Here is a 24,994-nt window from a genome sequence, read left to right on the forward strand (position 1 = left end):
TTTCTTAGGAAGAAGGGACACAGCCTCCAACACCCCCCTAGTCACAATAACATCCTGATCATATCCATGACAATTTGTCATTGAAGCAATGTTATTACCTAAAAAAAATGTCTACACTGGAATTTCTTGAATTGTCCCAAGAATGTCCTTCATGGTCTTTTCTCTTAAAATCAGAATCCAAATGGGCATCAAGCATCCCACCTGGTTGTTCCCTTGAATCCAGAACTGCCCCTGCCTTGGTCTCTCCTGGAGGTCTCACAGTTTGGACTCTCCTGGTTGTCTCCTTATGTGAGATCTGGTATGAACGTTTTTTGGCAATAATACATATTGTTTCCCACGGCACCCAATCAGAAGCCATGTAACCCATGTAAGCTCCCATTACTGGCCAAGGCTAGTTGCTTGGTTTCCACGGGTTCACATGGTGAAGATGTAAATCACCCTTCATAATTAATAGAATCAGGGTCAGTTTCCTCCTCCTAATGTGTGGTTTGACACTCTGAGAACAATAGGATGATCTGTTTCCAGCGGCCTTCCCCGCCCGCCCCCCCCGCCCCCCCCCCCACCCGCTTTTGTGTGCAATGGTGGTGTCTGTCTGAATCAAGCATCAGCTGCGGCCAACTCCTCCTTCCACACACAGCACCTGCTATTTTTTTAAAATTTATTTTTAAATCCTTACCCAAGGAGAGAGGATATTTTTTCTATTGGTTTTTAGAGAGAGTGGAAGGAAGGGGGCGGGGCAGAGGGTGAGAGAGAAACATTGATGTGAGAGAGAGATATCAATTGGTTGCCTCCAACACATGCCTGGACCAGCTGGGGATGGAACCTGCAATCCAAAACTTGCAATCAAAGTATGTGCCCTTGACTGGGAATTGAACCTGAGATCCTCTGGTGCGCAGGCCGACGCTCTAACCACTGAGAAATACCGGCCAGGTATCCCCCATTCTTGTGTACAGACCTCCTTGCCTCCCCTCTCCTCAAGACTGCACTGTGAGGCTCAGTGCAGAGCTGAAGGTGCAGAACCCGTTCTTCAACAAAGAATTCCAAGATGGCAACAGCAGAGCACTAAGTAAGCCAGAAGTGGGCCCCATGTGAGTGCGAAGGCTGCATGCCCAGGAGCCACCCTGTCCCCATGGCTTGTGTGTATCTTCCAGTATCACGGCCCCCAGTGTCCCCACAGAGGCCACGGAGCCCACCAGGCCGGCTCCTGCCTTTTTCAAACATTCCTATCTGTTTTTGAGCACTTCTGTCCTTTCTGGAACATTAAGACGATCCCTCAGCTGTGTTCCTCCTTTGCCCAACTCTAGAGTCAGCCATTCCTTCAAGAAATCTCTGTCCTGTGAATCGGGACAATGGGTGTCTAGAAACCCAGGTTTGTGTGGGAGGTAAGCTCACTGCTCCCTGGCCATTGTTTATGATCCTTTCAGAGGCCAGGAGTAAGATTTGTTTTCTTAATCTCAGGAGGCCACACCAACTCCTTCAATTCAAACCCCACGCTGCTGACCTCCCCCTCACCTGCTGCCACCCGGATCGGTCTCCATCTCCCACAGTGAGAACCCTGGTCCCAATCTCCCTTCTAGGGACACTCACTCACCCGTTCCTACAACACTCAGCGGACAGTCTCCATTCCCAGCAATAGACCTAACACCTAAAGTTCAAGATTTCTCTACTGTCTTTTTCTGTTCTTAGAATGCATTTCACTGATCTAGTCAGAATTTATTGGTTTTGGTGTGGTCTATCTGGTGTACATCTAATTCCTGTACTCTTGTCTGTATACTATGTAAGGCTTTGCTGTGCTCATTTCTCTTCCATTTCCATTTTTTGAATACATAAAACATTTCTACGGTCGAGACTGTAAAAAGGAAAGCTCGCGGGAACCTCCTGGGCCTCCCACCCTTTCCCCCTCACTCATCCTTCCACAGGGAAGCATTTTTATTAGTTTTCTGTTTATCATGCTTGGGTTTTATTTTTTTCTTTTTAAAAAAAATACCAGGTCATATATATTCATGTATCTGACACAAAAAATAGCTCATTGCATGCAATCTTTTGCACTTTCCCTCAAAAGCACATTTTGTAATGTCATCTAAAGCATGATGTTCTTACCTTCCAATATCAGTGGGATTAGACACCGTGTTAATAAAAATGTACTCAGGGAGCCATTTCTTAATGACTAAAAGCATTCCTTCTCATCAGTTTCTAGGACATTTTGATAAAACGAGGGGGCTGAACGAGTTGTTCTTGGAGGTCCCTTGTCATTCTAGCAGTCTAAATTATTCTCCAAGAAGGGCACGGTGTCAGGTGGCAATAACCCTCGTGTCTCGGGCACTGAATTCCTATTTATTTCTGAACACCAGCAAAATTATTTTTTTGTAGTTGCAAAAGTTTTCAAGGGCATATGAAGACCTGAGGGGGCGGTGCTACAGGAAGGCAAAGAGAAATCATTAACAGACCGCATGCTGGTTCCACATTCCTGGAAACAGCAGCATATGAAATGGAGATTATAGAAAAGCAAGACGAAGGGCAAATGTGTATTTTGATGGAGAATTCTTTTCCTTAGAAAACCTTCCCTTCCAGGGTCCTTTAAGCAGGATGTTTCTCTTGTGCATTGAACATGATTCACTCTTCAAAACCCTGAGTCACACTTTTCCCAGAAACACCTTGTGTCAAGCAACACCTCGATCTTAGTGTCTAAATGCGGATCTTTTTAAAAGTAGAAGGGTTTTGGTGGCTGAGCAGTGTGAGGAAAGGGTGGGGGAAGGAAAAATGAACCAGATTTGTTAGTTTTTCTAAGGGCCATGAGAAGGGTATTTAATTTTTTTCTCTCACTAAATCTGAAGGTTCCATATTTTGGGCCAGTTCAGAGTCACAGATGAAAAGTACTGAAAAGGGGCAGCCTTCCTTCCATTACAATGCAGGTGAAGGTGCCAGAGTGCAAAGACCACCACTTACCCTTCCTGATGATTTATGAAACTCGAGGGACATTCTAACCCAATTTAGCAGAATGAAAAGGACATTCCAATCAGGGTCGTGTCGTGGTTCTAAGATCTTAGTAAATTCAGCAATACTTACACATTACCTATGAGAACTAGAAAAATACATTTTGAAGTCTTCTTCTTAACATGCTGGGAACACAGTATAAAGCACTATTTTAAAAACACGATTACATTATGAACTTGGCAGCCCATGAAGCCTAGTGTATATACACCAAGAGTTCCCCTCTTTTGTTTTTCTTTAAGTAAGAGGTTACACTCCATTTCCCAATACTCTTGGGGCCATAGAAAAGGGAAGACGGGAGGTGAGTGGGGAGAGTCGTTTGCTGGGACCAGAACTCTCCAGTGTGGGCTGCAGAAATTGGAGGGGAAGGAACGATGGGGATGGCAACCACTCGGAGACTTACCAGGTCAGGGTTCATGGTCTGCGGGCGTGCCCGCATCATGGCCAGGGACCTCCGCAGCCCCTGTGGTGCAAAACACATGATGTGTGCCTGCGTGAGGCATGACGGAAGTGCTGAAGTTCCGTGTATATTTAATAATTAGCATGAACTGAGGTACTGTCATTGTTTAACTCGGCCGACCTTTTAAATGGATAACCAACCTTGAGGCTTAATTGGATTTAAAAAAATCAATTTCTAGCCATGGCACAGTGTGGGAACGAAGTGCTACATTTTCGGGCAACTGTTAAATCAGTTTTGCTGGAGACTATGTTTTTATTATTCACAACGTTAAAATGACACGATCCATTTTGGTAGGCGTTTTGTGCATAACATATACTTTTTTGAAACAGCCACAAATGCCCACGTATGCGCACCCAGTCACGTCACACGGAATCATTCCTTTCCGCTCCGTGGCAGGCTTAGTCACCAGCAGCAATCTCTTCGCACCAATTACACGAAAAACCGAGCGAGGGATAATGACATACCACTGTCTGCAAACCTCTCTCAGCCTCAGTCGTGTCTCATCTTTGCAATAGAAAAAAAATCCTTGAGGAAGCTTTTACCAAATCACATCTTGACCATTAAATCTTTCTTGAAGGTCATTTAATTTTATGCAAAGAAATGAACAATTAAAATGGCAAAAGCAGTACTGGTCTTGACATGAGAACAGGGAAGATTCTAGTGCCAGCCCGGGGTCACACTAGCTGTGTGACCTCGGCAAGCCCACACCTGGGTCTCCATCGACCCATCTGGAAAAGGGGCGGTGATGAAACAGAGACCTATTACAGTGTCCTGAGTCAGAACACCATGTTAAAAAAATATCTGATTCCCTCAGCTCTTCCTCCGAGAAAGAGAACAAATGATGCAAACCCAAGCCCTTTAGCCTCCATTATGACATGTTTTTATAAAATGAGAGAAATGGTGATTACTAATGGCAGAATTTGGATGATTAGCTAAAAGCAATTCTAGAATAATAGCTGACCAGCAGAAAACACTAAACCCAGGGGTTTATTCTAAGCCTGGTCTAAATGTACACTGTGTTGAATGCAGTTTCCTTGAAATGGTCCATTTTACCCAGATGACGAGCTCAAGAGCAGGCCCACACAATTACCCTGAGCATTCAGGACAGTGCAGAGAGCTCATGAGGACGACTGGACAAATGACTGTTTGCTTTTGCCTCCACTGGCCAGGTCACTGCACAAGTCTGAGCGCCTGACTCTGGGAAGGTTCCTACAGCGTAAGAAGTCTCCACCACAGACTGGCAGAATGACGTCACGGTCGGCGTGGAGTCGGGTGCAGGACACAGAGCCCACCGACCCCACGTCCTAGACCTGAGCCACTTTCTGATGAGCTGGAAGTCTCTATTCGACCCCCCAGAGCCCTCACTGGTTCACTCTAATACCCATCTTTTCGAAAGGGGTTGTTTGCCTTCCATTTCAAAACAAAACTAAACTAAAACATCAGGCAACAAGGTAAGAGGTGGCACCGGGTGGTCAAGGGAGTTTGGAAAGAGAAAATTTAGTTTTTAAAGGCTAACACAGAAATTGACCATTCACGGCCCACATTTACATGCAGGCACAGTGCTAAGTTCCAAAATGTAGCAACATCAAATGAACCAAGTCTGCCTAACTGTCTTAGAAGAATGGAAACTCATAACTCATCAAAGAATCAGCACCTCCAAACCGCTATCCGGCCCCCGCCACGAACTAATGACTGTCCTCCTGTGAAGCCACGTGAGCCACGTCTCTCTATGTGGCTCCCACATTTTGACTTAAGTAAGGGACCTGATTATCTAAATCAGTGGTTCTCAACCTTCTGGCCCTTTAAATACAGTTCCTCATGTTGTGACCCAACCATAAAATTATGTTCGTTGCTACTTCATTACTGTAATGTTGCTACTATTATGAATCGTAATGTAAATATCTGATATGCAGGATGGTCTTAGGCGACCCCTGTGAAAGGGTCGTTCGACCACCAAAGGGGTCGCGACCCACAGGTTGAGAACCGCCGTCTTAGAGGATGTTCAGCACTGTCAACAAGGATAACCCTACACCCAGCCTGTCCTACAGTCGCCGGGGCATTCAGGAGCAACCACCCAAAGACCCAACCTTCCAGTCACACCTGAGGGCCAGGCCCCGCGGGGTCTCCAGCCCTCTGCTCAATAGGCAATGTGCCTGGTTGTACCTGCACGCAGGTACAATCTGTGTAGCACCATTTCAAGAGTGGGCCACCAAAAACTCAGTTGGAAAAAGCCCGTGAGGTTACCACGCAAGAAGCACACGCACCCTACAGAGCTGACCTCAGCAGGATAGAGGTCTTCAACACTATCACTGGTCTGGAATGTTCTTAAAGCCCATGGGGACATGCCTATCCTTGGAGTGGATTTGATTATTGAGCAGAGCCAATGGCTTGTGAGAAGTTGGGGGAATAGAATGTCCAGTTAAAAAGGAGGGGAGAGCATAGTAAGAGGGTGCTTCTGTGCTGTGACCCCTCAATAGGTGAGAACTGGTTCTTGGTATGTATATAAAGCATAGATTTTCATGAGACAATTATCTGCCTTTATGTCTACTGGAGAGCAAAGAGATTGGTTCCTTTCAAAGTGTCCACTAGATAGACAGACCTTCAGACATCGAGGCAAAGGCCTTGGGTACAAAATAGTCATCAGCCCAAATACCCTGCCATCTGCCCCTCCCCCCCGCCCCCCCCCCCCCCGCCCCCATGTGTTTGAAAAAAACATGAACCCATCATCAAAATTAACACTAGGATTGCAGGATGTTGTTAAATCTGCACAGTTGCTTTATTGTACAAAAAGTTTCCAATAACAGTAAATTAGTTTAAAAAAAGGACAAAAAAGGCATGTTGGATAGAAGCGCTTCACTAATTGCTTTATTTAAGCACACAAGAAAAAAAAGTCTTATCTGACCAATTAGATTGGGAGGGTTTCATTACCTTTAGGAAGCCATTAGCCAGGATACAACACTGAAAGCACTGTGTCAAAACAAATAAATAATGCTCTCTCAATTAGCAGAGAGACGTCAATCCATTAGACAAACACTGCTTCATGCCCATGGCAAGCCACCCCCCTCCCAAATTAATAAAACCAGAGACAGTAGATTTTAGCCACAATCTGGGGTAAGATCAGGAGCTCTGGAGACCTGACAGTAAACGGTCCCATTTCTCCCCGCGCCCAGGCTGACAGAGCCATCACGGAGCACGTAGAGGGGCAGGTGTCCCTGCTGGCCTCAACTCAGGGAGACGGAGGGCCCTGCCTTCCCACAGACATGGGCTTCAGCAAGGAAAGGAGCTGAAGCTTCAGGGCAGCATGACTAAGCTTCTCTCACTGCCCCTGTGCTGATCTGCCCTCAGGAAAGGCTCAACAGAGAAAGACAGTGTTCTGAGGAGCCCAGCAAGCTGGCGCACAGACTGCAGGCTGCGTCCCTCTCCAGGTCACGGTCATAGCAGCTGGGGCTTTAGCTGGCATTGCCCTGATTTCAGTCAGAATGGACGGTCCCACCACCCCAATGAGATCCTTAAAATCACTTCTAATCAGATCCATGATTTCACTCAAATGGGTTGGGAGACAAAAGCCAACCCTAATCACTCTATTCACTGAAAATATAAATAAATGGTGACCCTTTCTTAAAGGGTCACTTTCCTTCAAGGATAGTTAAGACAGCTTTAAAAGCTTTAACAGTGATCCAGTATCCCCATCAGAGACCGTCTGGGAGGGAAGCCCCTGGTCTGAGCAGCTCCACTCCTAGGAGCAGCTGGTCGTTGGGTTATGGTTGGGCGGGATGAGGACGAAGGCCTACAGCTACCCTCAACTGCTGTAGAAGCCCCACATTTCAGGGACGATCAAGGAAGGGCTGAATTTTTATTCCCAGACCTTCTTTCCTAACAAATACTTGTCAGGGAACACCATGCTATTTCCTGAAATGCCAGGGACACCTGCTGATTATTCTACGGCCACATCCGTAAAAAAAACAGTGGCTCCCCAGCGCCATCAACAACCTGGGAAGAAATGGCTGAGACAACTTGAATCTCTGGCCTGGGGTTTAAATTTCTAGCAACAACTCCAAAGTCAAATTCTAGAGTAGCATTTTACGAGACTGGTCCAAATAAAATGTAACCCATTAGAGATAAAAACAATGGAAAAGCCATAAAAAAAATATACAAAGACCATTAAAACTATACTTGCGTCTCAAGAGCAACTGAAAACATGAACAACTTTTGTTTTTAAAGCCATCATCACTTTCCTCATGACTCTATAGTTGGGGATATATCTGAGCACCATATTGATAACAGGGAAGGACATGACAAAGCCCCACTTTGGTGATCTGATTCGCACTCACTTTACAAACAAGGGACTGCCTGGTCCTGCTTCCCACCACCTGCTGGAACATGCCTACTTTCTGGGCATATTAAGTGGCAATGGGAGAGCCAATAAATCACACCTCTGGTGGAATATTTTACTTTGAAATGCAATGATGTTTGGTTAATAATTTCAGACCCAAATGGGGTGACCCATTTAGAATGGCCTCTGTGTAAATTCACAGTTCATTAAATGGTGGCTGGTTTGAACAGGTCATTATGTGGTTAGTATATGAGCAATGGATTGAGTGAGGATGGCTGGGGATGTGTGCAGGGACACACTGCCCAATTCTGGTGACATTCATGACACTGCCAAGCTTTCTTTTAATTCGAGGTTAGTTCAAATCACCAACTTTTAAATTTAGGTGGTTTTGCTCAGCAACCCCTTTTGGTTTACAGTAGAAAATATGCATAAATTTTAGATGAGGAATACTCCATTTACAATTAATTTAAACTTATGAAGCTGTTTTAACTGGCCCATCTAAATGTGTTAATTAACATCAATGATGGTTTCTTATTTTTCACACTTTGTTACTCTGATCATTAACAGTGATGGAAAAGCGAAATTAAGGTAATGGGGAATGGATTATAAATTCTTAAAGGACTTCTCAGTTTGTTTTCAACTGGAAAATATAGAGAGAAAGATGAAGAGGCATTTTTGCCTCTATCCATAAATTTTTGGTACCAAATCCTTAAAAACCAGATGGTTTTCAAAATTTTTTTCCCAGAAATGATTTTAACACGCTGCTCAGACATGATTGCTAAGAAAAATAGCTTATTCACAATAATATCGAACAGCTTGTGGAGTGCTGTAAACGTCCCACTCATTTTCTCTTTCTAAAAGATAGTGTAACTGATGACAGTGCTCCATCTCTAGTCTGCAGCAGTACCAAGGTCTTTAAATTCTCCACAATGGAGGAAAAACAGAAGCCCACTCCCCTCGCTTCAGCACTGTGCAGGAGTCCACGAGATGCTGGTGGCCACGCGGGGCCGGGCCCTCCGCAGGCAGCCAGCAGCCCAGCCCCCGGCGCCCGGATCCACGCGGCACACACAGCCCCCAGGCCGCTTAGTGAGACTTCACGCCGACGAGGACAACAATGAGGACAATAATGATGACAAATAATATTAAAATCACAAGCATCTTCCGATTCTTCTTTTGATACTGCTCTGCCTACAGAAAGAGGAGGGAAAAAAGCCGTCATTTTCCCCAAAATCAAGCCTCACTCGTTTCCAGTCCTATCCTCTGTATAGCTGACCTCTTGGCTACAGACTCCTTTATTACAACCTTCCATCAATTCACACGAATTCAGCATGCGTGGAAGGGCCCCTGACCTGGATCTACTGCCTCCCAGGAGGCACTAATGCGGTGTGGGATCTGCCACCCAGACATAGGGTGAAGGCAAAGGTCAGCCTTCAGCCCAGACGAGCCCGCTCCCGCTCGCCGCTACTTCCACTGCCCTGAGGACCCCTCTCTCCAGGAAGGCCCTCTGGCAGGCGCACCTTCATAATGAAATCACTCTGCTGGCTAAGGGCGCCACAGCAGTGATGTGCAACCGCTGGCCCCAAACAGCTTGATTCCTACCTTCCCTGAATATGGTAACAAGGAAAACTTATCCTTTGAAATAAAACTAAGAAGTGCTCCCCTTGGGGTCAAGTGCAGAAAGAACCCCCACCTCCCCAGATAAGTCCCTGTGCTCCTGATGACACAACACCTCCAGGCTTCACCTGCACACACCAGCCTGGCCTATTCCCAGGCGCCATGCCTGCCTGCAGAAATAAGACCAGAGGAGGGGCAGTGAAGAAGAGAGGTGTGAGGGTCTCTAACCACATCCAGAAGGGCATGCCCGCCCCGACACTATTTCGATATTTCACGGTGAAGGACAAGAAGGAGACAGACTGATGAAAATACCTGTCGTCCTTCCATGTCCCCACCACCTGGCTGCAGTTCTGTTTGCTAAGTGGGTCGCCCTGCCCCCAGGACCACTCCTCCGTCAGGAGGAAACATTCGGACAGACAGGTCTTGAGAGTCCAGGGTGTGAAGTGACTCCCGAGGCTCAATCATCCTTAGGTGAGCTGCTACCAAGGAGACGGCCAGCAATGTGACGTGAGAGATAAGACGAACATGCTTACTTTTCCAAGTAACCCAGAGCACTAGGGGAGCCAAGACTAAATGATATACCTTAAAACCTCTCAGAATGATTTATAAAGGAAAACCTAAAACAAAATGTTTAGTTCCCACTAGATTTGTACACTCCTGCACACAAGCTTTTCCCGTTACCTGTGTAATACTACAAAACATGTTTCACTAGATTTTAAGAAACTTCACGACCAATGCATAATCCCACAGCAGATCAAAACATGGGTATTACGGAGTGAGAAACTGAAGTCCGTTTTACTCTTTTAATAAACAAGACCTGGCCCCCAAATGGATCTAAGTGCTTAACAAGTCCTCCGCATACAGGGCAAGCCTTCCCCTTCCTTGCTACAGGCGGACCCGAACGCCACCCCCGCGCAGCGACGAGCACACCAAGAGCATGAAGGTCCCTGGGCAGACCTGGCACAGCCGTGCCGCTCTGCTAGAGGAAGGGGCTGGTTTGGGAAAAAGGATGGGACAGTGCAGTCATGAACTGGAAAAATGCTCAGGATGTGGCAGAAACACCAATGGGTCTCAAAGATGCGGGGAGATGGACAGCACTTACTTTGTGAAGTATTATATTCTTTTTAGAGAAAACATGCACCCGATCACACACGAGAGCCATTCAGCAGCGTATGGATATGTTTCCCACAAACAATTACCAGAGTTCTACAATGCTTTCCGTTTATTTTTTTAAAATATCATAAAAAATATCCCTGAAATAGCTACCTTATTAGCAAAGAATATGAGAGCTAATAACACTTTCACTTCAACAAACTACTCTTTTGTCAAGGTAAGTACACAGATGTACGGTGGTAATTAAAAGGGAAAATTAGATTTTTGTCTTCTCCAGGGTGATTTTCCACCAGCAATTCATCAGAAAGGTATCACGGCACGAGAGGCTGCGTCAGCAGCAAGCAAACAGGATGCTTAACCATATCTCAGCAAATGCAAATTCAACTGATTTCCTCAAACAAGAAGAGTCAAAGAATGAAATGTTTTCTAAAAGGAGGAAAATAACTTCCAACCTAAGTGCGAGTGCCCTGAAAACACTAGCTACAGCAAAGGGGCGGCAGCCCACGTGGTCAGCTCTGGATGGCATGACGCCCATGTCCGCACTATCACACTGAGTGACGGCGGGCAAGAGTGCTGAAGACAGTTGTGACGGAAGACAACCCTGATGAATTTTCGATACGTGGCAACAGTTCCTCCAGTCCTCAACCACTGAAAGATAAGGGATTACCTTGTGAAGCTGCTTCAAGCCGTCCTCAGTTTTGATACAGGACTGTTCAACGTTATAGTCAATTCTATCAAGGACTGTGCCCTGTGGTAATAAATGACAGTGACAGAAAATCAACTAATGCACGTGGGGAAGTGGCCTCAGGAACCCACATGCAGATCGCGATGTCGCCATGCACACGAGTATCTGTCTGACTGAGCCTCGCTGCCCAGGGCACCCTGGAAGCTCTAGGACCACCACCCAGCAGCGTCAGGCATTCAGGGGAAGAGTGTGGTGTTGGTTGCAATCAAGTCTAGTTAATGAGGAAGAAATACTAATAAACTGAGGTTTGTCTTGGATTTTGCTACTATAGGATATGCCATATTCAGACTTACTGGTGCTTTAAAACAGATACGGTTCAGTGGAAATAGGCTCTAAGTGATGAAGGGCGAGCTTCTGTGCCCACCTGCTGCTTAAATACTTGGGATTCAAGAAAGCAGAGTGCTAGCTCAGTTCGACCGGTTATGATTAGAAATTGACTATCATGTCTACAGACGTCAGCACAGGTCTCCGTGGATCAGAGCAACAACAGTGAGCTCCAATCCACCATGTAAAATTTCACATCTGCCTCAAGGAGAATTTTGTTCTTAATTGTTTAATCTCTTGGTTCAGACAGAGAGCAGGGAACACTGGGCTATATGGAAGAACAGGGCTCTTAACGGAAACACGCTGCATTAGAAGAGATAGCAAGAGCAGTTCCCTGGGAACCACGGGAGTAATTAATGTAACTAGATCTTCCGTAGCCTTGACACTCCATTCTCAGCTGGTTTCAGGGGGATCAGGACCCAAATCCCTACTGGCAAGATAATAAAATACCCTAATCAGATTGTAGCAGTGAACAAACAATTTAATTCCACTTGAAAGCTAGTGGTTCCAGTCGCCATTACCCAATAACCTGCCAAAATTCAAAGGAAAGCCTTATCTCCTGCCAGAATCACTGCTGAGCCTGGGCAGCACTGCCAGGCCCCCAGGGAGGGCGCTCTTACAAGCACCCCTGAGGCAGAAAACACAAGAACTTCTATTGAAATTTACCTAGAGAAAAGTTTACTGTTTTAAAATGAAAAATGGAAGTGGTATACATATATAATTTGCATATACATGCATACATTGGGCGAAGAGGTTATTATTTTTTTCCTGATAGGAGTGCAGAGTCAACCAAGTTTGGAGAAGGACCAGATTTTATGGTAGAAAAACCCATTGAGGAGGAAGGTAAACTGACGTACCTGCTCTACAATCATTGCTCCTAAGTCCCTAAAGATCTCATTTAGGTCAGAAATCGACTGCACAATCTGCTGGATCTCCCGCTCCCTCTCCTCCACCATCAGTGTGTTCTGGTCCAGGAGCACCAGCTGGTCATCTGTGAAACCCTAGTAGAAAGGAGTACAGAATCCACATGTTAGATTGCCCCCTGGAGAAAGCTTTGGTGTACCATTTTAGACATAATTTAAAGAAAATGATACCTAAAAACATTTCTATAAAGCACATAAACACTTATTTTTCCCTAAAAGGAAAAACCCAAATTCCCATAGCAAGTGGGACCTAAAGCAGGACTGGTAAAAGCAGAACGCCTGGAGAGAACCTCCTGCCTGCGGCCACGCAAGGCCTGGCTAGCAGAACCTGGGGGAGAGCCATGCGTATCTCTCCCCAAGTCCAGAAGGGAATTACAAGGGCTCCCTGAAGCCTTTGGAAAGAAGAAGGTATGGCCCATGACTGTCCGCCAGCCTGCTGTAAAATCTACTTGATGGACGAGTCACGCAGCACTAGTCCATCGCCCTGTAAAGCTACGGGTCTGTGAAGAGAAGAAAACAGAACATAGGCCCTTCACATACCCGATCATAAAGAGTATCATCGTCTCCATCATCCATCAGTGGTACTGATGTATCAAAAAAATGCTGGGATCTTTCCTCTCGGTTCTTCATGCCTATCACAGATAATTCACTTTATTTGAATATGTAAACCATCCTGGTTACTACTCCACCATTAGAAAGGGGAAATCTAGATTTAAACTCAACAGTCAAAATGGAGATACTCTCAGCAGCTTTGGGGAGGGGAGGGCATTAAAGATTATAAACATACAACAACATGTGAAAGACCAAATGACACTGTAAATGTGTATAGTTCACTTGATGCCAAGTGAATGACAAAATGACAGAACCATCTAAGAATCTCTAAGTGGAGTGAAATATTTAATCTAACTGCTGCTACAAAACATTAAAAAAAAAACAATATTTTTCTCTAGAAGCATCTCTAGTACGAGTTCCAAATGGCCTTAAATAAAATTTTCGGAGTAACAAAATTAAAATACAAAGATGCAGTTGTAGAGGAAGGGAGGACTAGGCCGCTGGAGTATGTGGGGATGTTACTGATGCCAATGGTGGTAAAGAAAACAACAGTTTGTAGGGAACCCTGAGCAATTCTTTGGAATCACATCTCTTTACTAGCGGTCGTTCTCAACCTTCTGACCCTTTAAATACAGTTCCTCATGTTGTGACCCAACCATAACATTATTTTCATTGCTACTTCATAACTGTAATATTGCTATTATGAATCGTAATGTAAATATCTGATATGCGGGATGGTCTTAGGCGATCCCTGTGAAAGGGTGGATCGACCCACAAAGGAGTTGGGAGCCACAGGTTGAGAACCGCTGCTAGAGTCACGAGACCCAGCCTGAAGCAGTGTTGAAACTCCTCCCACAAAGGTGCCGGCCCCTCAAAGACCTGGGTTGCTATGGAAACACGGAGCTTTAATACGATTAGGACGGGTTTTACCTATTAATTACCAGCTCCCCATTCCAACACCTAGAAAACTACAGGTTTTCACATGGTGTGGGTTGAATTTCAAGTTCTTTAAGCTTGACACCTAGTAAGTTTTGTCTTCTTAGCTATGCACTACATGACACCACCCGGGCCTCCATGGGGCCGGTGTCACACGGGGGTGGCACAGTTAATGGTTCAGGGCCGAGCGGAGAACCAGTGGCCGGCAGAGAAGACCAAACAGGCGGCCAGGCCGCGGTCCCACACTCACGTCTCAGGTAGCCGGCCTGCGCGTGCCGGAAGCCGGCGGACAGCTCCTGCAGGGCCTGCGCCAGCGAGGCCACCACGTTGCGGAGCAGCCGCTCCTCCTGCTCCGAGCAGGTCCTGCGGGCCCGGCTGGGCAGCGCCTGCACCGCACGCTGGCATCTGTGGAAGAGCTGAAACGAGCCAGGAGGCCCCGTGAGGCTGAAACTCTGCTCGGACAGACCAGCACCGACAGGGCACAGGGCAAATCCACACGCAGGCCGCTGTGTGCGCAGCCCGCTGAGCTCGGATGCCCGCCCACACCCACGCCCCACTGCTCTAGCCTCCTTCTCCCCCGCTGCCCTCCTCAGAGGCACGTGCTACTCTTCCCATGTTGCAGACAAGAACCCTGGTGTGGGGGGATTCAAAGAGAATCTGGCCACTGCTCCACTGCTGAGAGCCACATCCAAACAGTACCTCACCTAGCTTCTCCTCAGCACCCCCCCTCTCATCATGAGCACCCAGAAGACTTTAATAAAAAATGTAAACACTAAAGTTTAAACACTTGCCCTAACCGGTTTGGCTCAGTGGATAGAGCGTCGGCCTGAGGACTCAAGGGTCCCAGGTTCGATTCCGGTCAAGGGCATGTACCTGGGTTGCAGGCACATGCCCAGTCCAGGGAGTGCAAGAGGCAGCTGATCGATGTTTCTCTCTCATTGATGTTTCTAACTCTCTATCCCTCTCCCTTCCTCTTTATAAGAAATCAATAAAATATATTTAAAAATAAATAAAAATTAAAAAATAAATACTGGTTATATGGCTTAACATGACTCAAATTTAGCATTTTACAAGAGGTTTTCTCCTAGGACACATTTCTCTAGGATACTAAGTTTCTCAGTCTAGGGCAGAAACTCCCAACCTCCAATTATGAGGACCACTTTTAACACAAAAAATGTTTAAACACTAGTATATGATAGAAGTTACACACATTTTAAAATCAAATGATTGAACTCAGTAATGCTCTGGGTTTAATTTTTTAAATTAATCCACAGTAGTATGTATCAACAACTGAAAGCCGTCCCCCCTCATCCAGACATGGCGCTAGTAGCCGACACCGGGAGGAGCTCAGCCTCCACTTGTACTTCCTGAACCTCAGGCTGGGAAGTGAAACTGTAGGTAGACTTGCCCTTAGTTACACCAGCCACAGCTCCGAGGTGGTCCTGAAGGCTGGGAACTGACTTCCAGGCTCACCTGCGTGACCTCCTGGGTGGTTATCTCAATGGCGTGCTCTTGCTCACTGCTGTCATCCAGGGTGGGTCTGTTCAAATGCTGGTCATGCAGGCTGGCTAACTCCTTCATCTTCTGTTTAATCCGGCCAACATCGTACTGGATCTAAACAAATGAAATCACCAGAACTCCACTGAGCCTGCCAGGTACCTGCCTGCCACCGAGACAGTCAGTGACACTCCAGGTAGAGTTGTGTCTCCAGCCAACTTGTAGGCTGCCTGACGCATGAGCAACGTTCCATTCAGAGAGCCAGAAATTCAAATACCACTCCTCCATGTTACGCATTTCTTCAATTTCTCTCTATGGTTAGGTAGTTGCTGCTAAGCCAAAATCACTCACTCACTCTCTCTCACATACACCTTTCTTGTGGTGTGCACACTGAATTAACCAAAGGCTAAAGTTTTCCTAGGACATGCATTCAAGCGTAGCCAAATCAGCTTTTATGGCAAATATCTTAAAACATGTTAATGTCACAACTACTTAAATAAATAAGATAGTGTAAAACTAATATTCAACTTACTTCATCTACTCCATCCACCCATTTAGGAGGTAACCGTTTTGTCACGCCAATCGCTGCTTCTGGATCTAAGCTAATGCCGGACACCAGAGCCATCCGGTCATCGGCAAGCTACAGGGAAATAAAGGAATGTTACAAAACCATTCAGATTCAGTTTAGCTAAGCACATGCTTACTCCCTTCTAAGTGTCTCTCCCTGAGAAAGTACAGAAATGGAGGAGCACATGCACGTGCCTGACAATCCACATGCTTTTGAGATTGCTAAGACTGGAACTGCTTTCCTAGCTTTCCATGCACCAGTTCTTAATTTTCTTGGACATACTTGTGAACATAAATTTGACTTGATCTGCCTATAGAAATATAACTAGAAAGTCAACAAAAGCTCCTTAAAAGACCTCTTAGTACTCAACAATTAATGTGATCAGACAGAAGTAAAAAACAAACAGCTAGGCTGGGATGCAAAGTACAGGATAAGGAATATAGTCAATAATATTCAAATAACTACGTAGGTGCCAGGTGGGTACTGGAAACATCAGGGGGAGCACTTTGTAAAGTATATAATTGTTTAATCCAGTGGTTCTCAACCTTCCTAATGCCGTGACCCTTTAATAGTTCCTCATGTTGTGGTGACCCCCAACCATAAAATTATTTTCGTTGCTACTTCATAACTGTAATTTTGCTACTGTTATGAATCGTAATGTAAATATCTGATATGCAGGATGTATTTAGGCGACCCCTGTGAAAGGGTCGTTCGACCCCCAAAGGGGTCGCGACCCACAGGTTGAGAACCGTTGGTCTAATCACTCATGCTGTACACCTGAAATGAATACAAATAAAATTAGATGTAAACTGTAATTGAAAATAAAATACTAGGCAGTAAGTGGAATCAATATGCAAAGTTCAACAGCAGCAGCAGCCTTTACTTCCATACATTCAGCTTATTTTGGAAATGGTTGATCCAGTTAACTTGGCCATGAGAGCATTAACCATGTGTTCAAATGTGTAAAAGAAATGCTTAAACTGTTAGCAAATTATCTACCATTTGGCAAAAGCAATCCTTACCATCTCAATGCAGTCCTACACTGTCATTTCCTTTCTTAGGTAAAATGTCCACAGACAACATTTTCACTTATTTTGAAATAATACCGATAGTCGTTGCTTATTTTACCTATATAATACCCTGCTTTAGAGAGCTCTGGAGAACGGGAAGGAAATCATGGGTTTGGGGGTTGGTTAAGTTGTTCTCTCGACTGGAGGCAGTCAGCAGGAAGAAAGGCTCTTGAGGAGCCCTCCGGAGCTCAGAATTTATAAATGCCCGTTTCAAAAGATCCAAATGAGGGGGAAAACAGGATGGCAAACAGCATATAAAAGTCCTTTGTAGGTAAACACTTGTACATTTTCTAAGCCACACTACAAAATTGGGGGGAAGAATTTATATTGCCTTTCTCCCCCCCTTTCCTGCATTTATCTAAATTTACATTTTCATTCATTCAGCAAATACCTGTTTGCTTTTTTAACAATAAAGGAACAAGACAAAAATTTTAAACCCACAGATGAAGGAGGAAATATATCACATAAGAAAAACTGAGATCAAAAGAATCCTTCAAGTAATGAGCCCTGAATTCTGAACAGGGAGTTGACTGACAGCAAAATCCCTAAAAGCAATTGGAGGTCTTGCAATGCTCCCCCTGCACCCCCGGTACGGTTCTGCCCCCGTTCCTCAGAGCATTCTGTGGGTTCAGGAAGTGCGTCTCACATACTGAAGGAACCGTGCCCATCACTGTCTCGGAGAGGTGAGCTTGAGTAAGTCACCTGCATTTGCGTCATTTCAGTTTTTAAAACAAAAATGGTGCGTCAGCCACCTCCACTGCCTGGGACTCTGAGTCTGAGAGGTGGTCATCTTGTTTGTTTTTAAGAATTCACTAATAGGAATTCTACCAACCTTTTTTTGATTTTAATCCTCACAAAAGCTAGGTGAGCTAGGAACCTATTATTCCAATTTGTAAGTGAGGAAATTGAAACTCAGAAAAGTTAAGAACCTTGCCCAAGGCCACAAAGCTATTAGTGACAGATTAAAACCTGGTTGGCTGACTCCAGAAGCCCCATGCACTCCACCAGCTGCCAATCACTTTGACAGGCCCATGAAATATAATTGCAATTTGCTAAGAAAACGAATCAGGACAATAAACACCCTCAGATTAAAACAACAACACAAGCCCTGCCGGTGTGGCTCAATGGTTGAGCGTTGACCCCTGAGCCAAGAGATCACTGGTTCAGTTCCCAGTTAGGACATGTGCCCGGGTTGCAGACTCGATCCCCAGTGGGGGGCGTGCAGGAGGCAGCCGATCAATGATGTTTCTCTCTCATCCATGTTTCTATCTCTCGGTTCCTCTTCCTCTCTCTCTAAAGTCAATTAAAACAACAACAAAAACCACAACACAAAACAGGCCGCCACCAGGAACCACAGGACAGGCTCCCACGAACACACAAGTGTCAACAAAAGCAGCCTCTCTGGCCAACTACGGACGTAGGGACACGGTTCAGGCCTCATCCACTCAGGGCAGGCACAGACCGTGAGAGGCAGAGCTGTTTATTCCTGAGGTCCCACCGCAAAGTCACCCAGAGGTGCGACTTTGTGTAGGGTACACTCACCAAGGAACAAGGGGCAAACCACATGCCCAGCTCTCAGCTCCTGCCAGCTCTACAGCCGGTGTTGGACACAGAGTTGTTACCTGATTGGAGCAAAACTTGAACTTAACCTCCAACTTTTTATACAAAGCAAAACCTGAAATTGCTAAGGTCATGGGTCATAATGTTGCCACTGTGGCAGTTTATTATCTAACCCACTATCATTTCACTAGAGTAATAATAATAATTTTTTGTATTTATAGTTTTTAAATTCAGGATGTACTGTTTTTACTGTTTACAAATAGACATTAAACTAAAAAGATAAAGAGATATCTGCAAAGTAACTAGTATCAACTTATCTGAAACAAATGAGAAATTTTAAATCATGTATGAAAAGTCCGTTGAAGTACACTGAACTACTTAAAGCAGTACTTGAGTTTATACGTTAGATGTGGTAAGATGGCAGCCCACCGAGCTGGCCCTGGTCTGCCCACACTCTACGTCAGGATTCTGCCAGTAAGACACAAGAGCGGACTCTGGGACTGCAAACTAAATAGGGAATAACCTGTCCCCTTTGGGACAGTCTATAGCAGCAGTCCGTGAGGTCTGAAGGGCTGGCGACTGCTGGTCTATAGCAACAGCTCAAAATGATAATGAAATGCAGCCGACTCAGAAGAAATGTGTCATGTTTTTATTGGTGTGGCTTGTGATCTATATCACAGTTTGTACTATTTCTTTTCTTTTTTTTAAAGAGTATGTTTTTGGAAGGAAAAACATAATAGAAGATAAGTGTCAATTATTTAAAATGGGAACTAATATGAACATAAACACATTTTAAGAGCAAAATCACCCTTTCAACTTCAGAAATCTCATTTCCCATTTAAAAACCTGTTTTTCTTAATCTTTTGAAGATCTAAGACATGTTGCCATCTTAGTCAATATAGACCTTTAAAAACCTGCCAGATTTTTAATTCTCTTTACTTATCCTTGCTGAACTTCAACGTAATCTCCCTCCAGATATATGATGTTGGTGATTAAAGCTTTTCTTACATGAACTTCTGCTTCTGAAGTAAAAAATAAAATAAAATATTTGTTAAACAAGAAAACTTTTTAAATAAAATATTGTACTTATGAGAATTAAGAACTTACGAACTCTTGTCTCTTTGTTTTTAGTTCTGTCCTTCAAGAACTCTGGGGTGACTATCTGAGCCCACACTCATCTACCTCACCCTCACCAACGCAGGAAAACTCCAGCAGGTGCTCAAAACATCACACCCAACGGCTTCTTGCTAGTTTCACTAGTTATCTTTTGCCCTTGGTCCACTTTAAATGCTGACACCTGTGTCCCTGGAGAGTGCCAGGCTGCGTGGACAAGTTCTTGATCTATAGAAGGCGCACATGCACATGCACACACGCTCTTGCGGATAAATCTTGCTGTTCCAAACATACAGCCTTCCTACTTATAAAACCCTGCCTTTACGAGATGTCTGAGTTAGGGAACTGTAAGATTAAGGAAATGGCAAAGCTGCTGCTGAGATTAAAAAAGTCAGACACATACAATCCGCCCCATCTAAAACAATGAACTAGGTTCAGCCACAATGCATGCTGATCAGCAGCAACACTGACAACTCCGGATCATCTGTGGCAATGAGCATTTAAAACATCCAGAAGGGACGTTGAAAACAACAGCCTAGCAACTCTCTCATCCACGTGAGACAATCCTGGAGCACAAGCATAACTCCCGGGTTCAGAGGCTCCTGACTTCACTGATGGACTATTAGGCTTAACACATTGTGTGCGGGTAGTTTTTATCGCGCGCTAACAGGTGGCGCGTGGCGCAGGCCATCTTTGCTAATTTTTTGCACAAATGGCAATGTTCAGTAAAATTACGATAACTTTAGTTTACGTATTTATACGTTACCCACATTCTACCGCTAGTCTATAAAAAACCGTATTAATACGTGTCCTGCGCTCTACTACCAGTCAACGTAAAACGTATACATACGCTTCCCGAATACAATTTAAGAAACCTCACTTCCTTGAGGGAGTGAACAAGCACTTGGGTGAGAGAATCGGAATGTCAGCACTACACTTTTAGAGCTGTGATGCTCTTAAAATAGTGTTTATTTTCCTGATTGTGAAACAATAAATGTTCAAAATAGACACTGCTTTAAATGTGCAAAACTATAGACATAAAAAATCTGAGAATCACAGCACTCAGATATAAATGCTGCTAATCTGATGGGCTTTCCTTGTTTTCTCAACGACTACACTCCCTTCAAAACGCTGAGAGGGAGCAATAATGACCTGCGCCACCTGGGTGCTGCACTTCCACAGACTTTGTTTTGTTAGTCCCAACAACAAACCTGCAGAGGGGATTGGGCACCACGCCCTGTTTTACAAACACAGACAGTGAGGCCCAGCTGGGTTCAGAGACTTTCTCAAAGCCACCCTCAGCAGGGTGACCAGGCAGCCCAGCCTATGGCCTCCATTTATTTCACCCTGCCCTCCCCAGGCTACAGTGGTTTGGGAGTTTGACATTTATCTCTTAATTACAAGAGATAAATATTCTTATGCAGATTTTTAAAAAACCCACAACCTTGAGACAACTCCTCTTAAGATGACTGTCACCAGAAGAATGAGATTAGAGTAGAGACCAGGAGGGAAGACTGTCTAGAGGATAGGTGAGGCCTCCTCCTAGGGGACACCGCACTCAGTATTCTGCAGGACAACGAGGCTGGTATCCCCAGGATGCAGATTTTGAGTTGGTTTCAGTAGAATGACCCACTAATGTGGACAAACGACAGGAAGCCCCACATGGCTTTACTCTGGGAAGCCCAAGTGCTGCAGTCAGGAAAGCTGGCTCAGGCCTCACCTACTGGGCTGGCCTCCCATCTAACCCACACCGGGAACTGGGGCCACACTTTTACTCTTCCCAGAAGACGGCTGTTTGAAGCACCCTGCAGGCTTGGCGAAGCAAGGCTCTGGACACCATCCCCAGCGCCTAGCTCAGCACCTGGCACTCAGCAGTCATAACTATCCAATTATAATTAGCTGAATGAGTCAACAACAAATGGGTGGAATGAACGAATGAAGTAAATATGTCATGTACAACTCTAAAAGCTAATTCATAAAAGACACAAAGGTTGTGGACAAAGGACAAGAAGAGGCAAGTAAACTACTGAAGGGGATGAGGTGCCCAGAGTAGAGTACTGGGCTCCGTGCAGAGAACTCTAACAGCACTGGGTGTGGGGGAGAAAGTGGCGTCACAGAATGTGGCCCCCTCCGAACACCCAGAAGCTCAGAGTAGGCCAAGCAGCGGGTCTGCTCGTCCCGTGAGCAGCCAGGCGGTGGAGCCTGATGCCTGAAGAGGATGAGGGAGAGCCTGAGACCAGTCAGATGGCAGACCGCTAAGGGTGACCACAGCTGTGCTTGCCCCGCGTGTGACAAGTACTCAGTGCTTCTTCAATGGAAGGCTGTTCCGTGGTCATTTCTCCCATCATAAACTTCCTTCTGGGACCATGAGACCCGTTTCCAAACTGTGCAGTAAGGGGTAACATCTGCTCTAAAAGGCCTGCTCTCCATGTCCCAAGTGTCTGGTCAGCAAACCCACCACGACTGCTGTGACCCAGAGATGCTGAGGTTCATTGTGTGTGAGCTGCAGTCACCTCTGACCTCTCTGGGCCCAGTGCCCAGGCGGTACAGGCAGGAAGGTTCCTCAGGCAGGCATGGCCATGGCACCGGGCTCAGTGAGCCACCAGCTGAGGGCTTCTTTATAAATACTAATTGTTTCTTAATGACTCAAGTAATACTTGCAGGTGGTTTAAAAATATATATCCAACCTAAGGAAAAAGTTTGCAATACAAAGGAAGTTTCTCTTCCCTCCCAGCCTTTTCCTGTAAGGTATCCACTGTTAACAGTTCCTTGTGTCTCTTCTCAGAAAGTTTCTATGAACACACAAGCATAAATGTGAGTTATTTTTCTTAAACATAAAAAAGGAGGGGGGCCTCAGTGTCCACACTATTTTGCATCAGTCCCTCGGCACTGAGCGCCCATAGGGAGCTCACTGGGTCGCAGCCTCACACCTGGAAGAGAAGTAGAGATGCTAATGTAGTTAGCCAGTTCTCAGGGAGGGACACTCAATTGTGCCAGTCTATGGTCATTATCAACTAGTTAAAGTTTTTAGAACTTACTGGTAGATCTTAATCTACAAATGAGGAACCTCCTTGTTTTTGAAGACAGTCGCCCTAATCCCACCTCACTGTTCATTCTTCTAAATTAAACTAACCGAAATAAACAACACTCCCCCCAATTACTCTTTCTAAAAGGTCTACCCTCAGGAAAACCATTTTTACCCCTTCATCACTGAAGCAGGTAACAGAAGCACACAAAATTAACAAGCACAGTTCAACCCCCCTTTTCCTCAACTCTTTTACAAGCTACTAGAACAAAGCCCTATGGGTATGTCCTCTCCCCATCTTCTGGGAGACTGAGCTAGGGGGCAGGGAGGGGATCATGAGTGATCTGTCCAGTCAAGGCAGCAATGACCTTGAAGAGCCCTTAGAAGCAGTGGCTGGCCTCCTCCTTCCTCCTTCTCTTCCCTTAGGGTTTTCCTCAGAAGCAGGTCCTTCACACTCCACCTGAGCAACTTCTCAGAAAATCAAGGCAGTTACACTTATGACCCTAAAAACAACTTGGCTTATTAATAAGTTCAAGGAAATGTTCCACCTGTCCTGCTTCCCAAGTTGAGTCACTTTCCCAAGAGTAGTAAATACTGTTCCCAACCTTTCTCTAAATCATCAATTCACCTGGTGTGAAAATATATTCAATAAATCCTAGGTGTTAAATTATTAAACACAGCAATTTTAAGTAATCAAAACAAATGCTAAAATGTGTGTGAGCTCTGTTAGCATTTTATATATGACCAGAGACTTCAGAAAAACAGGCATAATTTCATGAATTAACATACAAAAATATTCAAAACACAATACCTCATCCAGCTCCTGAAGAGATATGTCGGTCCCAAGAGTCCCATCCAGTTAGGGACAGCAAAGAGAAAGCAGGATGGGGACAGACAGACAGATAAGGTATGGTCAGTTGAGAAAGCACTGAGATTTAAAATAACTCTAAAGCTGACTAAAAATAAAGATCCACTAACCAAGGCATTTAAACAATCTCCCCACTATGATTCTTCCTTTTTTTTTTTTTTTATAAAAAAGCTACATAAATATGTTTTTTATTTTTATTTACTGTGATTGTTGTTTTGGAAGTAATAGGAAACATACAATGCATAGTTGTAAAAATTCAAACACAATAGAAACAAGTAAAACACACTTGCTTTAGTTTCACTAAAACGTAATGCTCATCTGTTTCATAAATGCCAACTATTACATACAATATTCTAAATTCCCCCTAGGAAGAGAAAATAGGAGAGCAACGCTGAAATGCAATTTTACCGTGTCAAATGCATGTATATTTTAACATGTAAATCAGCCCTGCAAATGCAGCAAAATTAGAAAATGAACAACCCACAAAAATTGTCTATGGCTGTATTTAGATAATAGTTGAGTGACCACATATGTGAGGTCTGCACAAATTCAATCCCGCAGCCCGAGCTTTCCCCGCGGTAACAAGCAAGCCGAGAAACCGCTCTTCCCCGGAGAGAGACACAGGTGGTAAAAGCAGAGAAAAACTCTCCCCATTTGCTTGGCATATGTTACTATTAGTCTAGAAAGCACGCTTATTTATAAAGCTATTATAAAAGCAAGTAAACAAAACAAAAACAGGGAAGGAGAAAAAAAAATTTTTCAGGGGTAGTAGGAAGGAAGCAGCCCCGGCACCCAAAGAATTAAGCTTCAATTGAAAACTAAAGGTTCTTTTTCAGATCAACGTGGAACTCCATCTTCTGAATTGACATATACTAATGATAGATAATTTAAGCAGCTAGCTCTTTTTTTTTTCTCCACAGTATTGATCCCTGAAATAATTAATGGTGAATTTCAATAATCAACTGTGTTGTTTTTAATGCTTAGCAGTAAATTCAGAAAAACACACAAAAAAACATAACTTCCTATTTAAAAATTAATAGTGCAAATGAAACTGGTCTATCAGAGCCAAAATATATTAAACAATGAGAGCAATAAAAATGTAATTAAACACTCCTCTATGTAAAAATTCAATTAGTTGACATGCTATAGAAAGCTGAGCGTCCTCTGCGTTCCTTCCACAATTTGTTATGACAGTAAAAGAGAACTACACACCCTGCCATAATTGTGGGATGGAAGATATTAATAGAGAAGATAGTGTCAAATGGAAATCTGAATTAATTACCTTTTACTTTAAGAAGAAAA

The 24,994-nt window shown here is 44.6% G+C and overlaps 1 protein-coding gene across 6 annotated transcripts in view; it reads right to left on the reverse strand.

Annotated features, from left to right (window-relative positions):
• The window catches only part of STX16 (syntaxin 16), a 34,361-nt gene that overhangs the window by 1,863 nt on the left and 7,504 nt on the right, over positions 1-24,994 (reverse strand). For 3 of the 6 annotated variants that reach the window (XM_070419696.1, XM_070419697.1, XM_070419699.1), the window contains exons 2-7: positions 16,021-16,128; positions 15,465-15,605; positions 14,242-14,407; positions 13,044-13,135; positions 12,438-12,581; positions 11,179-11,259 (exon numbers count right to left, since the gene is read on the reverse strand). In XM_070419696.1, coding sequence (XP_070275797.1) covers positions 11,179-11,259; positions 12,438-12,581; positions 13,044-13,135; positions 14,242-14,407; positions 15,465-15,605; positions 16,021-16,128 — 732 coding nt within the window. Of the gene's footprint in view, positions 1-6,195; positions 8,973-11,178; positions 11,260-12,437; positions 12,582-13,043; positions 13,136-14,241; positions 14,408-15,464; positions 15,606-16,020; positions 16,129-23,635; positions 24,601-24,994 lie in introns of those variants that run through there. The other 3 variants (XM_070419700.1, XM_070419698.1, XM_070419701.1) reach the window with 2 other exon arrangements.

Source organism: Myotis yumanensis, unplaced genomic scaffold, assembly GCF_028538775.1.
Source record: "Myotis yumanensis isolate MYYU_CA2020_CCGP unplaced genomic scaffold, mMyoYum1.0.hap1 SCAF_7, whole genome shotgun sequence".
NCBI classification, from domain to species: Eukaryota; Metazoa; Chordata; class Mammalia; order Chiroptera; family Vespertilionidae; genus Myotis; species Myotis yumanensis.